The sequence below is a fragment of the Boleophthalmus pectinirostris genome, unplaced genomic scaffold (genome assembly GCF_026225935.1).
Source record: "Boleophthalmus pectinirostris isolate CB_2022bp ecotype Guang Dong unplaced genomic scaffold, ASM2622593v1 HiC_scaffold_5, whole genome shotgun sequence".
Classification (NCBI taxonomy): Eukaryota; Metazoa; Chordata; class Actinopteri; order Gobiiformes; family Gobiidae; genus Boleophthalmus; species Boleophthalmus pectinirostris.
This window is the reverse complement of record NW_026571404.1, coordinates 30,053,017-30,071,109: the sequence shown is the minus strand read 5'-3', so window position 1 is coordinate 30,071,109 and position 18,093 is coordinate 30,053,017. Positions and strand designations below refer to the sequence as shown.

The 18,093-nt window shown below is 37.1% G+C and overlaps 2 protein-coding genes and 2 non-coding genes across 6 annotated transcripts; 1 reads left to right on the top strand and 3 right to left on the bottom strand.

The window, feature by feature from the left end:
• Positions 1-18: 18 nt before the first annotated feature.
• gtpbp2a (GTP binding protein 2a) lies at positions 19-10,643 on the bottom strand. Its single transcript, XM_020939634.2, has 12 exons — positions 10,220-10,643; positions 8,929-8,955; positions 8,668-8,852; positions 8,122-8,230; positions 7,452-7,649; positions 7,074-7,248; positions 4,396-4,615; positions 4,177-4,312; positions 3,680-3,738; positions 2,645-2,816; positions 1,876-2,040; positions 19-1,781 (listed from the first exon to the last, which is right to left on the bottom strand). Exons 1-12 carry the CDS (start codon positions 10,421-10,423, stop codon positions 1,599-1,601), a joined length of 1,833 nt encoding a protein of 610 aa, XP_020795293.2. The 5' UTR covers positions 10,424-10,643; the 3' UTR covers positions 19-1,598.
• trnal-cag (transfer RNA leucine (anticodon CAG)) lies at positions 5,282-5,364 on the bottom strand. Its single transcript has one exon. It is a non-coding gene; the product is annotated as a tRNA-Leu (tRNA).
• On the bottom strand, positions 5,747-5,829 carry trnal-cag (transfer RNA leucine (anticodon CAG)). Its single transcript has one exon. It is a non-coding gene; the product is annotated as a tRNA-Leu (tRNA).
• On the top strand, positions 9,289-15,831 carry LOC110173601 (otoraplin). Of its 3 annotated transcripts, none has more exons than XM_055162409.1 (5): positions 9,289-9,385; positions 12,491-12,554; positions 12,644-12,783; positions 12,859-12,969; positions 13,046-15,831. In XM_055162409.1, the coding sequence occupies exons 2-5, from the start codon at positions 12,506-12,508 to the stop codon at positions 13,067-13,069; spliced, it is 324 nt and encodes a 107-aa protein (XP_055018384.1). In that variant the 5' UTR covers positions 9,289-9,385; positions 12,491-12,505; the 3' UTR covers positions 13,070-15,831. The 3 variants fall into 3 exon arrangements, 2 of the variants coding, with proteins under 2 accessions (XP_055018384.1, XP_020795288.2); XR_008633321.1 differs by lacking the exon at positions 9,289-9,385 and having other exon boundaries at positions 12,364-12,554; positions 13,046-14,221; positions 14,301-15,831; XM_020939629.2 differs by lacking the exon at positions 9,289-9,385 and having other exon boundaries at positions 12,364-12,554.
• Positions 15,832-18,093: the final 2,262 nt, after the last annotated feature.

The following is an 18,093-nucleotide window of genomic DNA, read 5'->3' as shown; positions in this document are numbered from 1 at the left end:
CACAATATAACAAAGGAATGTATTCATAGATAACTCTTTATTCTAACACATTAATTGGATCTGTACATAAATATTGCATTTCACCCAAATGATTACAGAATATTCAATTTCCTTTCAGAAAAACAAGCAGACAAACTTTTAAATGAATGAACTTAATTAATGTATTTGTAAAAACCAAAGCTATTAAAATATTCTATAAAATACCTCTCAGATGCATAATCAGAAACAGTGACATCTGACAGAACTAGAAAAACTTTGGTTGAAATGCTTTAGAACTAACTCCCTAATCAGCACGTGTAACAAAACATTTCACCTGTCCTCGTCAACATGCATTTAAATGTGCATTGTGTAACTGTTTTGGTGGAGGGTCTTTCAAATGCTTTTCTTCATGGAGATATTATTGCTTTGTCTGGAATGTTTCACAGTATGGTATTGAACCTGTCTATCTCCATGGAGACCTAACCAGACCAAGTGACAGGTCAGATCTGTGGAGAGGCAACCCCACTCAGTCAGAATGCAGTCTTTCTAGGTATTTTTGAGTTATACAAACACCTGAAATTGAGTAAATGTATGGTAGAGCTGTTTAATGTCATACTGTGGAACATTCCAGGCAGAACAATGACATTGTTCTATATAGAACAATAGAAACAAGCAGGTGACGGACCCCCCAATCAAAAAGTTATGTAGTGCACCTTTAAGAGGCCACAACTAGCCCATAACACACTTTGGAAACACATCTTTAAGTAGCACCAACTCAAGTAGTATGTTACTTTTACTAATGGAAGTTCATTTAAATAGTTCTGTAGGCACTGTGTAAAGCCCTGTGTGGGCTGTGACATCAGTAACAATAGGTGACACAGAAACATGAAGGCAGCAATACAAACCTGCATATTCAGATAAAGATGTTCACAAGCAACACTTCCACTGGAAAGGTTCTAACAAAGTGGCAGTTTTCTATACAAACCTGAGGAACTAAAAGCACTTTAAAGGCTATTATGAGACTTATCTCAGCTGACTGACCTAAAAATAGGTTAGAGTGACAACTCTTAACATTGATCTTCTTCAAGTGGTTTGTCAGCAAATACAAATATAACTCAACACACACAAGTGTATGAAGGCTGAATATTAAACACATTCTAGAAAAGAGAAATGTGTGTATTAAAATAGACCAAAGTCTACTGCATGTGTCTGAGGCACTCTGGTAACAAAACACTAAAAGGTGACAAAAACCTCTCTTGGTTTTCAGGCCCAGTGGTGCTGAGTGTGTTTGTGTGTTAAAAAAGAGTGAGGCCCAAGCTTCAGTGCAAGTGGCAATGTGCGATCAGTATGTGCTGATGGAGCGCACAGGTGTAAACAGTGCACTGTGTATTCTGCCACAGAAGAGGTCCACTTGGGTTTACATGTTTACATTCTAGTCTGTACAAAAGGAGATGGTGATCTCTGTCAGTGCCTCACATTAAACCTGTAGAACACCACAGAGTGAAGAAAAGCATACAGACCTGTTGTAAAAGACTAAAACATAATAGACAAGATTAGTGAGAAGAGCTTTACTGTCCATGGGGGACGTGGAAAGAGGCCTGTGTTGTATTGTGGAGTATCTAGGCCCCGTCCTCCTCTCTTTGGGATGGTTTGTACTGAGCCACTGGATGTAACTTGGTGACATGTCCGATACCTTTGGTGACACCCTCTCTGAAGAGCATTTTTGCTCCCACTTTTAGGTATTCTGGATGTTTTATAAATCTAAAACGGACCTCTGCTTTTTCACCTGTCCTTAATGCTTCCTGGAGAATAAATAAGATAAAAAGAATAAAAAGACAGTGTTAAATACTGCACATAAATCCATCAGAAAGATATTGAAATAAACTCAAGACTGACCTTTCCATATAGTTCCTCCACAATGGCAGTTTGTCTCACATTGCCTATGTGCACAGTAACCTGGAAACCTTTGTGGAAGGTCTTGGCATGGAAAAGGAGCACAACTTCTGCCTCAAATGTCCAGCAAATAGTAGGATCCATCTCTGGACTCACCATCACCATACCCTGTTAAAGCAGATTGAAGATAGTGCGCTTAGAAATAACATTTACACTTCCACAAAGTTTATTTATTTAGCACATTTAAAGAATGACAGTACTGCTCTGAAGTGCTTAAAACTGTAGATAAAAACGGAATGTCAAATACACTAGTAAAAAATATAAGTAATACAGGGCTACACTCATACCATACACCATACAACTATACAACAACTCACACTTATGTAACAGATAACCCCATGTCCTGTCAATCATTATATCATAGTAGCATTTTTCTTTTTCCTTATGATCTCTTGTATATTGCTGAGATATTTTATTATTTATTTCTATTTTATTTTATTTTTATTTGTAAATATAAATTTATATAATTATGCCTTATTTGACACCAGTCTGTTGCTATATCTTTTGAAATGATTACCATTTATATATTTTTTTCTTTTTGTTATTACAATATATTATGATGTGTCAGCTACTGTGTCAAAGTAATTTTCCTTGTAGATCAATAAAGTTTGTCTAAAACACAAACACAATAAAGTTAAGAACTCAAATAAAACTATAAAAAAGAGTTAAAAGTCAGTGTAATATTATAAGACATATTTAACCTTGGACTGACCTTCCTTAGTAATGACCGGTCAAATTCTCCTAGTGCGAGTGTGGCAGCCTGGCCAGCCTTTAATACCCTGCATGCCGAGCGATTCCTCTGTATGCTGCCGATTGTGAGCTTGTGAAACTGTCCAGCGTCTGTAGGCCCTACCACGAGGTCATCCCCTTCACGACAAATGCCACTAGTAAAGAGAAAACAGTTTAGTTATTAAAAAGATTATTTTTAATGTATTTTTATTTATTTGTACATAAGATATCCGTGTTATCCTATAGTCATCCAGGTAGAGTCCATGGCAAAGAAGAAATTCAATTCTATCAACTGGACAAAAGTTTTTTGATCAAAGATGTTTTGCAGCTCAACCAAGCTGCTTCTTCAGTTCTGGACAGATTGCTGGTGTACACTGCCTTATACCTGCCAGCAGGGAAGCAGCTACTGTAACTACACTGAAACTGCTCTAAAACCAACACACCTACTTGGTTACAATTTCTGTTTGTTGAACTGTTTCCTACACTAAGTGGGAGCTGTGCCTTAGTAATATTTGCATAATCATTCAGACCACAGATGTGTGCTTTCACACCACTAGGCATACAGGCTATTGTTTTCTTTGTTTTGATTTAGGTTTGAGGATGAAGTTGTAAATGAGAGACAGGTGATGTCTGAGCCCCCTATTTCTGTTCAAACATGGATTGTCTTTCCTAACACTTTGAATTACTTTGTGTATGAACTGTGCTATCCTAATGGTTTGAGAGGGCAGTTAAAGAGGCAGTTTTTGTTAGACAAGGCGTTTCTTTTCTTTGGCTAAGATCTGTCCCGCACTATCCTCAAAGGAGTGGTTAGTGGCTTTGAGATGGAGATGTATTGGGGACTGAGGTCCCATGCTGCTCTCATGCTTGTGTTTGTACATCCTCTTATGAAGTGGCTGTTTTGTTTCTCCAATATAATGCTGACTACACTTACTGACTTACACCGTGGACTACTGTGGTCTACTCCAATGAACTGAATTTTTCTTTTGCTATGTACATAAGTTAGATAAAAAGATGTTACCTATACAGAGTTCCTCCAACGACCGTTCCCACTTCAGGAACTGAGTAAATCTCATCCACCTGCATGAATACATTTATAGTCAGTTTCGTTTATTGCTAAATGTACATGAAATTACTTTTCCGTTTCCTTTAAACCAGGAGTGTCCAAACTTTTTTCATCAAGGACCACATGTCTAAACACAGACGAAGCAGAGGGCCGATCGAGGGCCATAGACTCGAGCTCAGTACACTGAATAATTGAAATATGTGCATGTTGAACACGTTAGAATGAGCCATCAGTCTTTATTCATGCTAAGATCCTTAAAATCACACACTAAATATTAAATATTGGCTTCATCAAGGTAGAATTTCAAAAAACTTGCAGTAAAAAATATTTTTTTAATTGATGCAAGGTCATTTGGGCCACTTTACCTGGAAGCCTGAGGGCCAAGAAAAATTTGTCTAAGGGCCGCATTTGGCCCCCGGGCCATAGTTTGGACATGCCTGCTTTAAACCAACCTGAAACTCTGTCAGCTGCTGCATTAGTTCCTCTTGTTCTTTACTGTTGCTCAGTGGAGGGATAATGTTGAAGAAAATTTTCAGTAGGTCTAAGCTCTCTCCAGACACACTGGACAATGTGAAGATTGGCGTGATACTAGAAGAAAACAAAGATATTGCTGTTTGATATTTCATGTATGCAAAAAACATATATATAAAATCGGACAAAACAGGACATACTTTGGTGACTGGGCAAACTGCTGTGCTGCTGTTACTGCATCGTCTTTATTCGCCACAACCATTGGAACTTTATTACATCCAGGTTGCTTCAGGACGCGCTCTAGCTGCCGTACTGTGCGCTCCACCGTAGCTCTCATGCACAGATCCACCTTACTGATGACAATGAAGATGGGCACCTTCAGAGCCATGGCTAACCCAAGATGCTCCCGCGTTGTACCAGCTGTAGGAAAAAATAGGGAGATATATTTTGTATTGCTGTATGTATATATTTTATTTTTGTTGCTTGTGCATATACATTATGTCTTATTTGACAACAGTCGCTTGTTATTACCATCTGTATTGTTGTTTTTTGTTATTGTAATATATTGTGATGTGTGTCTATTGTATCCAAATAATTTCCCTTGTGGATCAATAAAGTTTGTGTAAATCTAATTACTTTCTAAGTTTTCATGTTTTTCTTATTATTATTATTTAGAAAAAAGGTTGAAAAGTAAAAATAAATAAATAAAAAATACAAAAAGAGTTCTAAAATGGAGTATCTCTACCTATCTCATCAACACCAAAAAGATTAAACACTGATATCAAATCATGATAACTAAGTTTGATGTGTGATCTCACAACAGAAAACACCACAATAAAACACTAAACACTTTTCTAACTGAACCTCGCTGGCTCTCTGCACACCCAAATACACCTTCGCGTTTTTCCATCTATTCAATCTCTTAATTCTCCGTGTGCTTATAATTCATTTCTTGATAGAGCAGCCCTACATGTGGACAGACTCTACTTTTTTTATTTACATGTTTCTCCAATGTGGTCTTTAACTATGAACAGCAAACAAACCAACTTAAAACCCAACCTAGACATGCAAGTGAAATCAAAATCTTGTCAGAAGTGGGATTCGAACCCACGCCTCCAGGGGAGACTGCGACCTGAACGCAGCGCCTTAGACCGCTCGGCCATCCTGACATGTTTACATCAGTGGAAAGTTTCCCAGATTAGCTCAGGCAGGATCAGTGTGAAGTGTCAGATGTATCAGCTGTAGCTTGTAACTGTTAGGACACTTGAGTGGCAAGTTGTTTTTCCAGCTGACCTGTCCTTGTGTGTACTATGCATCAAAGTACTGAGTCAGGATCTTAAAAAGAGGCCATTAGAGGCACAGTTCTAATCTGTAATAAATAGGTGGGAGTACAGTAATCTGGACCCTCATGTCTGTGTGTTTGTCCTGTTTCCATTTGTTGTTTTTTTTCATCCATGTTTGACACAGTCTGTGAAAAAGCATTTCCCCGGGGGACAGTAAAGGTCGGTTTAATTATTGGACAAAAATATCACAGTCAAACTGAAAAATTGCTGTCAGAAGTGGGATTCGAACCCACGCCTCCAGGGGAGACTGCGACCTGAACGCAGCGCCTTAGACCGCTCGGCCATCCTGACACTATCCTGAGGTGAACCTTGTCTCACATGTGGAACCTGCACAGTATCAGATCCGGTATCAGTTGTGCGTTATCACATGTAGGAAACTGAAACCCACAAGCTAAAGTATTAAGACTGTCCAAAACCTGTCTAAGACCTATACATTCCAGGTTCATTAATGATTCTTGTAAAAGTACAGGTAGGACAAGGGACCAAATAATATAAGAAATATGACGTAATGCCATGTTCATTACTGTGCTGTTTCTCTTATTAGAAGAAGCTTATAATTTTTTTCACTTAGCAAAACTATGTGTATGTATTGCAATATTAAAAGGTGCAACTTCTTCGGTGGAGGGTCCTTCACCTACTTGTTTCTAAGGATATGTCATTGTTCTGCTTGGAATGTTCAGTATGACATTAAACAGCTCTACCTGACATTTATTCAATTGTAAGTGGTTTTATAGCTCAAAAATATCTTTTTAAAAAAAAAAGGCATTCTGACTGTGAGCAGGGTTGCCTCTCCACAGTTCTGACCTGTAACTTGGTCAGTTACTGTTTGACCAGTAATCACCATGTAACTGTTTTTTGTAATATATCTATATTAACACCTTTTACAAAACTGCAATTTTTAAATTTCAATGTATATTCTTTCAATTTTAGAAAAAAAAAAAAGCAGGTCTGGTATTTGGGACACAGACATGTTTTGCTCTTTGCACATGGTCAGCACTGGTAATAAGGACAGCATTCAGTTACTGCTTTTGGAAAGTGTCGGGTTTACGTCTCAGGGCTGCTGTGTCTAGTGGGTCAGATGTACTGTTACATGAATGGATTGAATGTGAGATATTCTGGGACCCGTGCTGGTAGGCAGGGGCAAGGGCAGTCTGTTACATAAGGTCAGATATTACAACTGCCAAGCTTCAGCTGATCCACTAAACTGCAGAGGTGTACACAAACAAACTACTGTTGCTGGAATTAAAGGTTCTAGATTATGCCAAATTGACTCGAATGGGTGTAAGTCATGTTAGAATGTAGTTACACCCTCAAATACATATCTGGAGTTGTGTTTTGTTTCATTCATGTTTGAGTAACCCTTTATTATTAGTTTGTCTACATCTCCAAAGCTCAAAATTATCTGTTCCACCTTGTGATGTTATGATGAAAAATGACACAAAACACAACTCCAGGTATGTTTTTGATGAGGAAACATTATAACATACAGAAAACAGTGTGACATAGACCCTTTAAGAAGAAAGGCAAGTTCTTACCAATGCCTGTGTTTGCACTGACGACCAGCATCGCAAAATCAGGGCAGTAGCTGGTGAGACCAAAGATGGTAGTTTTCAGATACTTGTGGTGCCCCGCCAAGTCTATGAATGTGATCATTTTAGAGGCACTCTCACAAATCTCCTCTGCTGTTCGAGACTCACTGTAATTTATAACCTAAAACAAAAAAATATATGAGTGATCTCAAAAGAAAGCACATTTTTGTTTTCTTCCCAGGGACCACCTCCCAAGTGTCTGGGGTGAGGGACATCTGGGAGTCCATGCTTAAACTGCTGCCCCACGATCCAGCCACTTATAAGCATAAGAAATGGATGGATGTTTTCTTTATGTTATTCATTCAGTTATTCATGTTCTCTCACCTCTCCTTTGCTGTTGAATCCAAGTATCTCAAAGCTGATACTTGAGGTTCTCCCTGTCTGAATTTCATGGAGGTGTCTGAAGAGGTTGAGTCTTGCCCGACCACGTCCATTGTCCAGTTCTCCCTGTGTCAAGACTCCGAGCAATGTGGACTTTCCTGAGTCCACATTACCCAGTACAGCTACTCGCAAGTCCAAGAACTGTGGGGAAACAACACAAAGGACTTAATACACAGCACTTCCGGAATTATTACTATCCCAACTAATTGCTGAGAGGCTAAAGTAGGTCTGTCACAATAATTACTATATCGACTTATTGTTCAATACGTAAAACCCGGAACTTTTTTTGGGGTTAATATTTATCACATTTACATTTTCTCTGCACTGCTGTGAAATTGCTGGTAATTTTTGACTATATGCTAAAATTCAAGATATAAAAGAATTAATAACTTCTATGACTCATTACAGATGCAAATTAAAAACTAAAGAATTTCATTCTGCTGCGTATTTATTGCAGATCATGTTTTTTTTAATTTATTTTACATTTAGAATTGTTTTTGTGATTTAAGTCTGCTCTTGGGTTATTGTGTCAGTGGCATACATTTTTCAATATTATCGTTTATTGTTTATATCATTTATCATGACAGGCGTACCTACAGTGGTTGTGACTTACCTGTTGGTCGTCTGGCACTTTGCGAATGAGAACTTCAGCAATGTTACGAGGGCAGTCAGAGTCCTCATCGACCTCACTTTGTCTGAGGACAGTGATGTCAGCTCCCACTCTGGTAAAAAACAAAACAAAACCAATATTAAAACCTAAAAGTCTCACTTACATGACCAGTTAAAAGTTTGGACACATCATCTCATTCAGTGTTTTTTTCTTACTACTTTCACATTTGATACACATACAGAAGACAACAAATATAAGAAGCAACATAAATGGAATTATGTAGTATAGATACATTTAAATAACTCTACAAAATAATTTTCGACAACGCAAAGAGTGACTAATTTCAGGATTTGGTTAGATAAAAAAAATACCTAGTAGAGTTATTCTTGTTCTTTGCTGCATAATATCATATATCTTGTATTTGATGCCTGCTGTACGTTTGTAAAATGTAGAAAGTAGAAACATATAAAAAAACATTAAATGAGAGGGTAAGCCCAAACTTTTGACTGGTAGCGTACATGAATTGAGAAGTCAATTTGAGTCGATTACTTTTGTGCCATGAGATGTAGAGTCTTTAATGATGCTCTCATATCTTCCTCCGATAGTCCCACAAGCATACCGTTGTCCTCTACACCAATCTGATAGACAGCCTCGCCTTTTCCCTCCTGGAGACGCCATTTCATTTGGGTTGCCAGGTGCTCAAAACGGTACTGAGTTGGATTCACTAGCTTCAACTAGACAGACAGTAAGATTTAAAATAAAGAATTGTACTTAAATTGTACTTAAATTTAAATATTACACACTGTTTACCTTGTATTCTATGTTTCCCTCTTCAGCCTAAGAGAGGACGAGAATAGAGAGAATGTGAAAAGGTCAGACAGACAAAAACAGAAACAAAAACTAGTCTGTATGGAAAAGACACAGCAGGCTAAAACACCCAAACAAGCAAAATATGTTATAGAAGCCACTTGTTGTTTTACACATTTGAACTTGTAAAACAGCAATAACAGTGTAGTTGTTAAAGAGTCCATATCACGCCATTTCCTTATGTATTATATAATGTTGTTTCCTCATCAAAAACGCTTCCGGAGTCGTGTTTTGTTTCATTCACACGTTTAACACAGAAGCCTTGAATATTTAAGTTCAGGCTAACTTCGTCTTTCAAATGGAAAACACTCTGTTCCACCTTGTGAACTGCCAATCTCTACTGAACAAAAGATAAAAGGCAACTGTCAACTTGAAAACTACCACGACATGACATCACAAGGTAGAACACAGCATTTTGAGCTTTGAAGATGAAGACAGACTAATAATAAAGGGTAACGCAAAAATGTAAGAATGAAAACAAAAGAACTCTGGGTGTGTTTCTGATGAGGTAACAGCATTAAAACATGGCTCAAAGTTAACAAGAATCTATTTTGTGTAATATAGGACCTTTAAATAAATAGCATACATTAACTTCCCCTGTATGTTAATGCCCTCCTCTGAACTTCTCTAAATTATTACACAACATGACAAGATATGAGATATGCTCAGACATGTCCTCAGTCTCCTTCTCAAGACAGTGGTATATGCAAGCTGTTACATAAAAAACATAAATTTAAAAAAAAAACATCTTTTTGCCATGATATACTTAATTGGACTCTATGGTCATCACTATGTCCATACAGCGTTGTTACTATGTTATTAAGTCATTATGCTTAGCTTGGCAAAGGTCACCAGACGTCCCCCGCCCCCTTTCCTATATTTACAAACACAGCTGTCTCCTCTAAGATAAGAAACCAGTCTCAAGCTAAACTAAGCTATACGTAAATAAGTTGTAAAATGCACTGTGATCATGTTAAAGACATAAAATAGCAAGTGTAACTAAATCTATTACTGAAAATCCTTTCTTTTTGCCATGTAGCCAACTTGCTACGTGTCACTTGATAGCAGGTTCAAAGAAGACGCATTGTACAGCTAATGGACAGCTAGACACCGGAAATACTATACGATTATGTCAATTTTGGTTTAATTTGAGCAGGGCATGTAAATAATACGTAATGCTAGAGTGTTTGTAGAGTTATTTAGCCACCAGGATGGATTTTCAGCTTATGCTTACCTCCGGAGGTAGATACGGCGTGTTATTACTTGGTTTGAAGTTGTTCCGAGAGAATCGCGCCCTTGCTTTTTTGTTGGCTTTTGCATTAGCTTTTTTGGAGGCTAGCCCAAGTCCGATCCCTGCTTGCTTTCCATTACTGGCACCACCAACTTGATTTCGAGCTGGGTTCATTTCCTGAGCCGAATAAGTCAGATACCCGCGCATCCATCCGCAGCAGCTACTACGCGTCCCGTCTGAACTTCAACTTTTACCGCGGAAATGAATCGAATAATGGTAAATCGGATAAAACGCGTTCGCTGTATTGTTGACCTAGCCTGATGTCAGTATCCTACGCCCCCCCAAAGCTAAAAACAAAGCGCCCACGACCCCCCACACCTCAAACCGAACAATAACAGAGCCGTCCGAGAGGCTCTTTTTGAGTTTACAGTGGACGTACGTCACAGCACCGTAAATGTCAATATGTGCGTTTGTTTTATTCAGAAGCTCGAACGGCACGGGCGGGTACTCTTATGATTAGTCTCTATCGTAAACTCCGCCTCTTTGTTTATTAAGTTTGAACTGCATTTGATCACTTATTTTATTACTTATAATTATGTTATTATGTTGCAAAATATATGTATTTTACAATTATTTAATAAAAATAAATAAATGCAAATAAATAAATAAACAGGTAGAATCCGCCCATCCAGCCATCCGGGTATATCAATCAAACGCCAAAAACAGTCTTAGCGATTTACAGCGTTTTACATCAGCCAAAAGAAGAAATTATGTTATTGATCTATTGTTTACGTAGAAAAAGCAACTGATGCAAGACGATCGAGGATTTTGACATCGCTATTATATAACTTTGCGTGCTCCCATAGAGTGTATAAAGAATGTTTTCTACTGATAAACCTCAATGACCTCATAATGTTTTGTTTTTATTGTCAGATTATGATACAATCTATGTATGTTCAAGTTGAAACAGTCTAATCAATGTTTCTGGGAATTGAATTAAACTCCAACAAATAAACAAATACAAAAATAGACCTAATTTTACAAAAGCTTTGATTGATTGATTTGTCTTGTTCATTATTGTGTGTGCTAAATATAATACTTTAATCTGTAAGGTCAGAGTTACATGACAATAAAGCCAATGTTTTATTGTTTTGTTTTTGTTTAATATATAACAATAGTGTTATTACAGTTTAATAATCATTATAGATAAATAGCTTGGTTATATTGGCTACATATGATATATAGGTTGTGAATGCTTTGGCTAGACATTTGAAGAAAAAAACAAAACAAAAAAGAGGCAAGGCAAGTTTATCTGTATAGCACAATTCGTACACAAAGTAAATCAAAGTGCTTTACAGAATAAGAAAGACATTAAATCACAATATAAACAAATGAAAACATACATAATCAACATAAATTTAACATAAAGAGAAAGGTGCAGAATAAAAACCTTTCAGTCATATGCACAGCTAAACAAGAACAACTTTTCCTTTTGTTGTTACCATATAGTGTGTTTTGTTTAAAGGTGCACTATGTAACTTGGTTGGAAATCCGTCACCTGCTTGTTTCTTGTTTCTGCTCTGCCTGGAATTTTTTACAGTATGACATTAAACAGCTCTACCTTACATTTACTAAATTACAGTTAATTTTATATCTCAAAATACTTAGAAAACAGGCTGTGAATGTGAATGGGGTTGCCTTTTCACAGATTTGACCTGCAATTTGGCCTGGTTTGGTCTTCATGAAGATAGAAAACCATGAAACATTCCAAGCAAAGCAATAACATCTCCACGAAGACAAGAACTTGAGGGACCCTCCACGAAAAGTTACACAATGCACCTTTAAATGACAAGAGTGCAAAATAAAAACCTTTCAGTCACAGCTAACCGAGAGCAACTTTTTTTTGTTTTTGTTGTTGTTACCATATGAAATAGTGTGTTTGGTTTCAGTAAAACACTTCATTGTGTTGTGTTTTACCAAATGCAAATCTCCCACTTTGAATAATGATGGCTGTGTTCCTGCGTGTCAGCCAAATCCCTTGTGGGAAATGAAAATTCAGAGGGAGAGCTGAAGTGAGCAGCGATTGGACAGTTGAAGGGGCTCAACCCATTGCTCCCTTGGCTTTGACATACATTTGAGATTTTTTTACAATTTTGTGTTCATTCCACTACCCAAACTTGCAACTGCAGCTTGAATTGTATGATATTGTCTGTATTGGACTCAAAAATGATATACTCACTTGTACTTTTTCTTGTTTTGGGACTTCTTCAAAAGTCAGTGGCTGTTCAGATGGATAAACTGGGAGACTACAAGCTTTGTGGTGATCCAGAATGTTCCTGTAAGTAAAATACGAGTGCATGGGCCTTTTTTTTTTAACTTCAACTTTATCTTTGTTTAGTTACTTTCTTTCTTTTGTGCAAACTTCAGATGTCCTGTCTATGGCCACGGCCTTGGATGACTTCATAGCTCCTGACTGCAGATTTATCAACATGAAAAAGGAGCAGATGGTCTATGTGTATTCTAAACTTGTGCCAGAGGAGGGCGCTGGAGTCTTCTGGTCTGGAAGTGTATGTGCTTATGTTTTTGTGATTGTGAATGTAATGAAATTGTGCCATTGAAGTGTGGAATCTATTTAATTTCAGGTTTATAGTGAGCGATACGTAGACCAGATGGGTATCATTGGGTATTTTCCAGCAACTATGGTGAATGAGACTTATAAGTTTCGAGAGGACACTGTTAAGATACCCACAACTGTAAGTATTTCAATCATTAAAGGCTTTTAAAATATGTATTCAAAACTGCTTTTTATATAATGATTTTTTTTTCTAGGATACAGATTTCTATTGTCACTAGGCATACCAACTCATATCTGAAAAAAGGCGTGTCTGTCAAGCTAAGTACATCAAGTTCTATGCAAAAATCTGTATTGTCTTATCCCTGATTACTACTCACACAATGAAAGTATTACAATCGAAAGCTGTTTTTCTTTCTTTCAAAAGTCTGTCAGTTTAAAGATGTTGCATTATGTAACTTTTCTGATGGAGGGTCCCTTACCTGCTTGTCTCAATATGGATGGAATTACTTTGCCTAGCAATTTTACAGTATGGCATTTAACCTATCTGTCGCCATGGAGACAATCAGAACATTACCAAGGCAATATCTGTATCTGAGTGGATAGATATGACACAGATATTGTCCTGGTAAGAATGTATATTTTGCAAGGTATTTTTGAGCAATAAAAACTGTATTGAATAAATGCAAGATATACATTTTATGCCAAGGTAAAGGTAAAGAAAAGAAGAAAAAAATCCATAGAGACAAGTAGATGGCAGACTTACATTGTGTACCTTTAATAATCCCACATAGTAAGCAAAAACATCATTAATAGTACGATAACACATGTAATACTGTTATTATCTTACCCAGACATATGTTTTATTACTGTGTTTCCATGTAATTTTTGATTTGTTACATCAAGACTGGGGCCCTGGAAATTGCAACGTTGCTCAATAAGAACACTGACAGGCAATCCACTAGGGGGAGATAGAAAACTTTCATTGGAGCTGGTAGATAGATGTGCTTCTAAAGAGCTCAGATTAAATAAATGTCAGTAACAAACGGTGATCTGTTTTAGTTGCTTTTGTTTCAGATTTGAAGAAGAAGAAGCAGACTGATTTGTATTATTAGCCTATATTATTCAAACAAGAACCCATATATTACATCTCTCACATTTCTTAAGCACACATTTCTTTGGATCAAATGAAATAAAAGCAATAAAATAATAATAATGGAGGGTGATGTAGCCTATACATTTTGAATATAAAACAAAATATTAATTGTCAATACAAAATGTGTTCAGGTGAGATGACCACATTTGAAAAAAAAAAAAAAAAAAGGAAGTTATTTTTAGCCACAGTTGCACAAGAGTCTCCAACATGGTAACATACAGATACAGCTGTTTGGCTCTGTGTACCGTCACCACTTGGTGTCACTGTGTCAAATGGGGTAAGATATACAATGATTATTTCTGTGGTGATTTGTTAGTACAGTATTGTGATTTTAATGCCATTTTTATTCTGTGCAGCACTTTGAATTATCTTGTGTACGAATTGTGCTATACAAATAACTCACCACTTGTGAACTTTGTCCTGGGTCAGGCAAAAATGAGCGTGTGGCTCAGCAGGAGGAATCACATGGCTGGCTCAGGATGTACAGACTCTGAACTCCTGTTGAAGAGACAAGGTGGAGTTTCTGTACAGTGCACTGGTGGGGCAGGTGGAGGACTTTGAGGCAGTGTGGGCGGTGAAGAGGTGTTTGTGTTTGGTTCGGGTTGGGAGATTGAGTATTATTTTGTTGTTGTTGTCTTTGGTGTTTTGTAGGATTTTAAGCCATAAGTGATATAATAAATGTATTGTTAAAGTCTACACAAATAAACTTGCCTTGCTTTACCTATATCAAAAATATAAAATCAGTAGAAATCAATGTATGTTTCAAGTGGAAAACAGAGACTGCCAACCCAAACAGCTTTCTATTTTTTGAATGTAATATCCTATATGACTGGTTTACATCGGAATTGTGTTTGAGGAATTGAGATTAAAGGTTTTATATTACACAAAATGGATTCTTGTGAGTTTTACCCATGTTATAATGTTGTTACCTCATCAAAAAACATACCTGGAGTTGTGTTTTGTTTCATTCACACATGTTCAAAATGTTCTGTTCCATCTTGTGATGTCATGAAGTGGTAGCTTTCAAGCAGCTACCTTTTATCTTTAGTTTAGCAGAGATTGGCAGTTCCAGGGCTGACGGTGTATGGAGTTTAAAAACACACTAGATCACTTCCTGTATCACCACATGGCATCACAAGGTGGAACAGAGTGTTTTCTGTTTGAGAGGGGAACACACCCTAAATATGTAGGATTTGTGTGTTAAACATGTATGAAAGAAACAAAACACAACTTCAGCTATGTTTGTGAGGAGGAAACAACATTTTAACATAGATCATAAATGTGTGTAATATGGGCTCTTTAAAAACTGCATTAAATAATTTGTCTCTTAAAAGCCTAGAGATTTTTTTATTTTCCAGTAGACTTTTGAAAAACCTCCACTCTATTTTTCAATCAGAATTTAGAATAGCCTATTTTACCACAGTGGGAAGTGGGAACCTCTGAGCTTAAAAACCCCACTTAGAAATAGGGCATTACCATATTCAGAGATTTCCCATTGGTCCTTTTACTACTTTTCATTTCATGTTGTTCCCCCAGTAGCCAGTATAATAAGTTTTTCACCTCTAGTTCTTCTTGGCATTTGGCCTGTCACACATAGCAATCAATTACGTGGTCCTATTTCCCACCAGATCACTACAAACCTATTTATAAGAATGACATTTACCACAAAATGTCAGTCAACAGAAGGCACCTTTGGCACGTCTTCTGGTCCGTGTAAACCTTGAAGACAAAATTTAACAACAGTTTCATGTTTAAAGGTCCTATATTAAGCTATTATGTTGTTTCCTCATCAAAAGCATACCTGGAGTTGTGTTTTGTTTCATTCAGACATGTTTAACACACAAATCCTGAATGCTGTGTTCCACCTTGTGATATCATGTGTTAATACAGGAAGTGCTCCACTGTGTTTTATAATTCCATATAACTTTATAATTCCATATAACTTCTATAACTATAACTGAATCATTTGGATAATCTCAGCCCTGGAATTGCCAATCTCTACCTGTTTACACAGGAAGTTGCAGGTAAAAACGACAAAATATCTGTGAAAGAATTTATGTGTTATTTTAAATATTATGAATCATTTAAAATCATAAGCATTTCTGTGTTCATTTATATTCTTAATCTTTTGTGTGTGTGATTAAAGTTATCAACAATTGCGTTTTTGGGTTTTTCCATATGTATGTCATATGTCCTAGTTCAAGAACTCCTGACTCTTTAAGATAATCTACTGAGTCGCCCATGAGAAGACAGCTAAGGGTTTTTCCCCTCATGTGGTTAGCATAAGTTTTGGGAGAAAACTGACCTGATTGTTTATCACCTGGAGCCTGTAATCAAGTGTGAAATGGGAGGGTGGTTTAGCCTAAAGATTGTTAGCATGTGATCATTGTAAACCTCGTGTGATATAACATAATGTACTGTATTGTTATCTGTGAAATGACTGCAATAAAAACTGCTGTTGGGAGAAGAGCTGGCAGAATAGAGTAGGCTTAGCCAGTGGTATTGACAGGCTCTGACAGCTCTTTTTTCTCCTTGCGCAAGTATACCTTTAACTGTCTCGTTTTGGTGTGTCTTTATTTAATGTAATTTGATGTCTTAGGGTAAATTCATTGACAATATCTTATCGGAAGTTCCTTTTGTTTAGATGGTGATGGTGTTTTTGAGGCTTAAAAAGAGCCAGAGTGGAAAAGTTGAATACGCCCCCTCCTAGCATTTCTGTCTAAACGCAAAACACTGGTCAGATATGCTCACGTCGCGTACACGTTTATGTCACATACATACAGTACACAGAAACAAACATGTCAAATGGGATGCATACTCACACTTTTGCGTCACCGTACGCACGCAGATTTCCTCCTAAAAATGTTTGTCTAAATGCAGAATAAACAGTGAAGATGCCACTTTTGTGTCTTCTGTTCAGACCATCATCATATAAACATAGCCTAAAGGTAAAATATAGTTTTAACCTTGAAAACTTTTGAGCTTTAGAGATGTAGACAGACTAATAATAAAGAATTACTCAGACATGTGTGAATGAAACAAAACACAACTCAAAGTATGTTTTTGATGACGTAACAACATTATAACATATCTTAAATCTCACAAGAGTCAATTTTGTGTGATATAGAACCTTTAATTCACTACTCATTAAATCACTTGTACATCATATTGAAAATGCCTCTGGTGATTTTGGACATTGTGATAAAAAACAATGAGGTTTTCTGCTTTACCGGTCCTGTTTGGTCCCTGTTTTAATCAGTTCAAATACTAGACAAGTCACTAGTAGCTTGGCCAGTATTTGAAAGTTGTTAAAAGAGACAATGGTGAATCAAAGGCAAAAAAAAAAAAAAAAAACGTCCTGCTGATGATGTAGAACACCCCCAGTGTGATGTCACTGCAAAGTATGAATTCTGAAATGATTGTAATGTCAAAACACCACATCAAAATATAAGTTCAGAAGCTTCTAAGATTAAATATAGGCTACTATCATCATCATCATCATCGTCATCGTCATCGTCATCATCATCATTATTATTATTAGTCCTTTACATAATAAGTAGCCAAAATAAAGTCCAAACACTACTATTTTTAGCTGCTTTTGTCCGCAGCAGGTGGAGCTCCCGGTGTGAGAGGTGTCAGCGGCTGCACAGTCTAAATCCCCGGCGGTAACTAACTCCTGCCTGAAGTCACACTCCAGTCAGACACAGCTGTAGCTTTAGGGCGTTACCATGGCGATGAGCATGGGTCTATTGTGTCAAAGGAGATTGATGCTTAAGCGTGTATGTGTGTGTGTGTGTCTGTGCATGTGTCTGGCCCGTGTTTCCCATGAGTGAATAATGAAGCAGCTGGCAGACACGGTAGAGTCGTTTCAAAGGAGGGGATATTGCAGTTCCACACCTTGACAGACCAGTACCTCACGAGCAAAGCAAAGAGAGGATCCACTGGCTTCTACTCAGATTAACATCTCATGGTGCCATCTGTAAATAGAGAGTTAGAGTATACTAGAATAAGAAGAGGTCACTGCATGTTGACAGAGGTTTTTCTACTTAAGTAAAAGTATACGGCATGATAAAAAGCATGCATTGTGTAATTTTTCTGGTGGAGGGTCCGTCAAAAGCTCCATAAAGATGTTATTGCTTTGAGTATTAA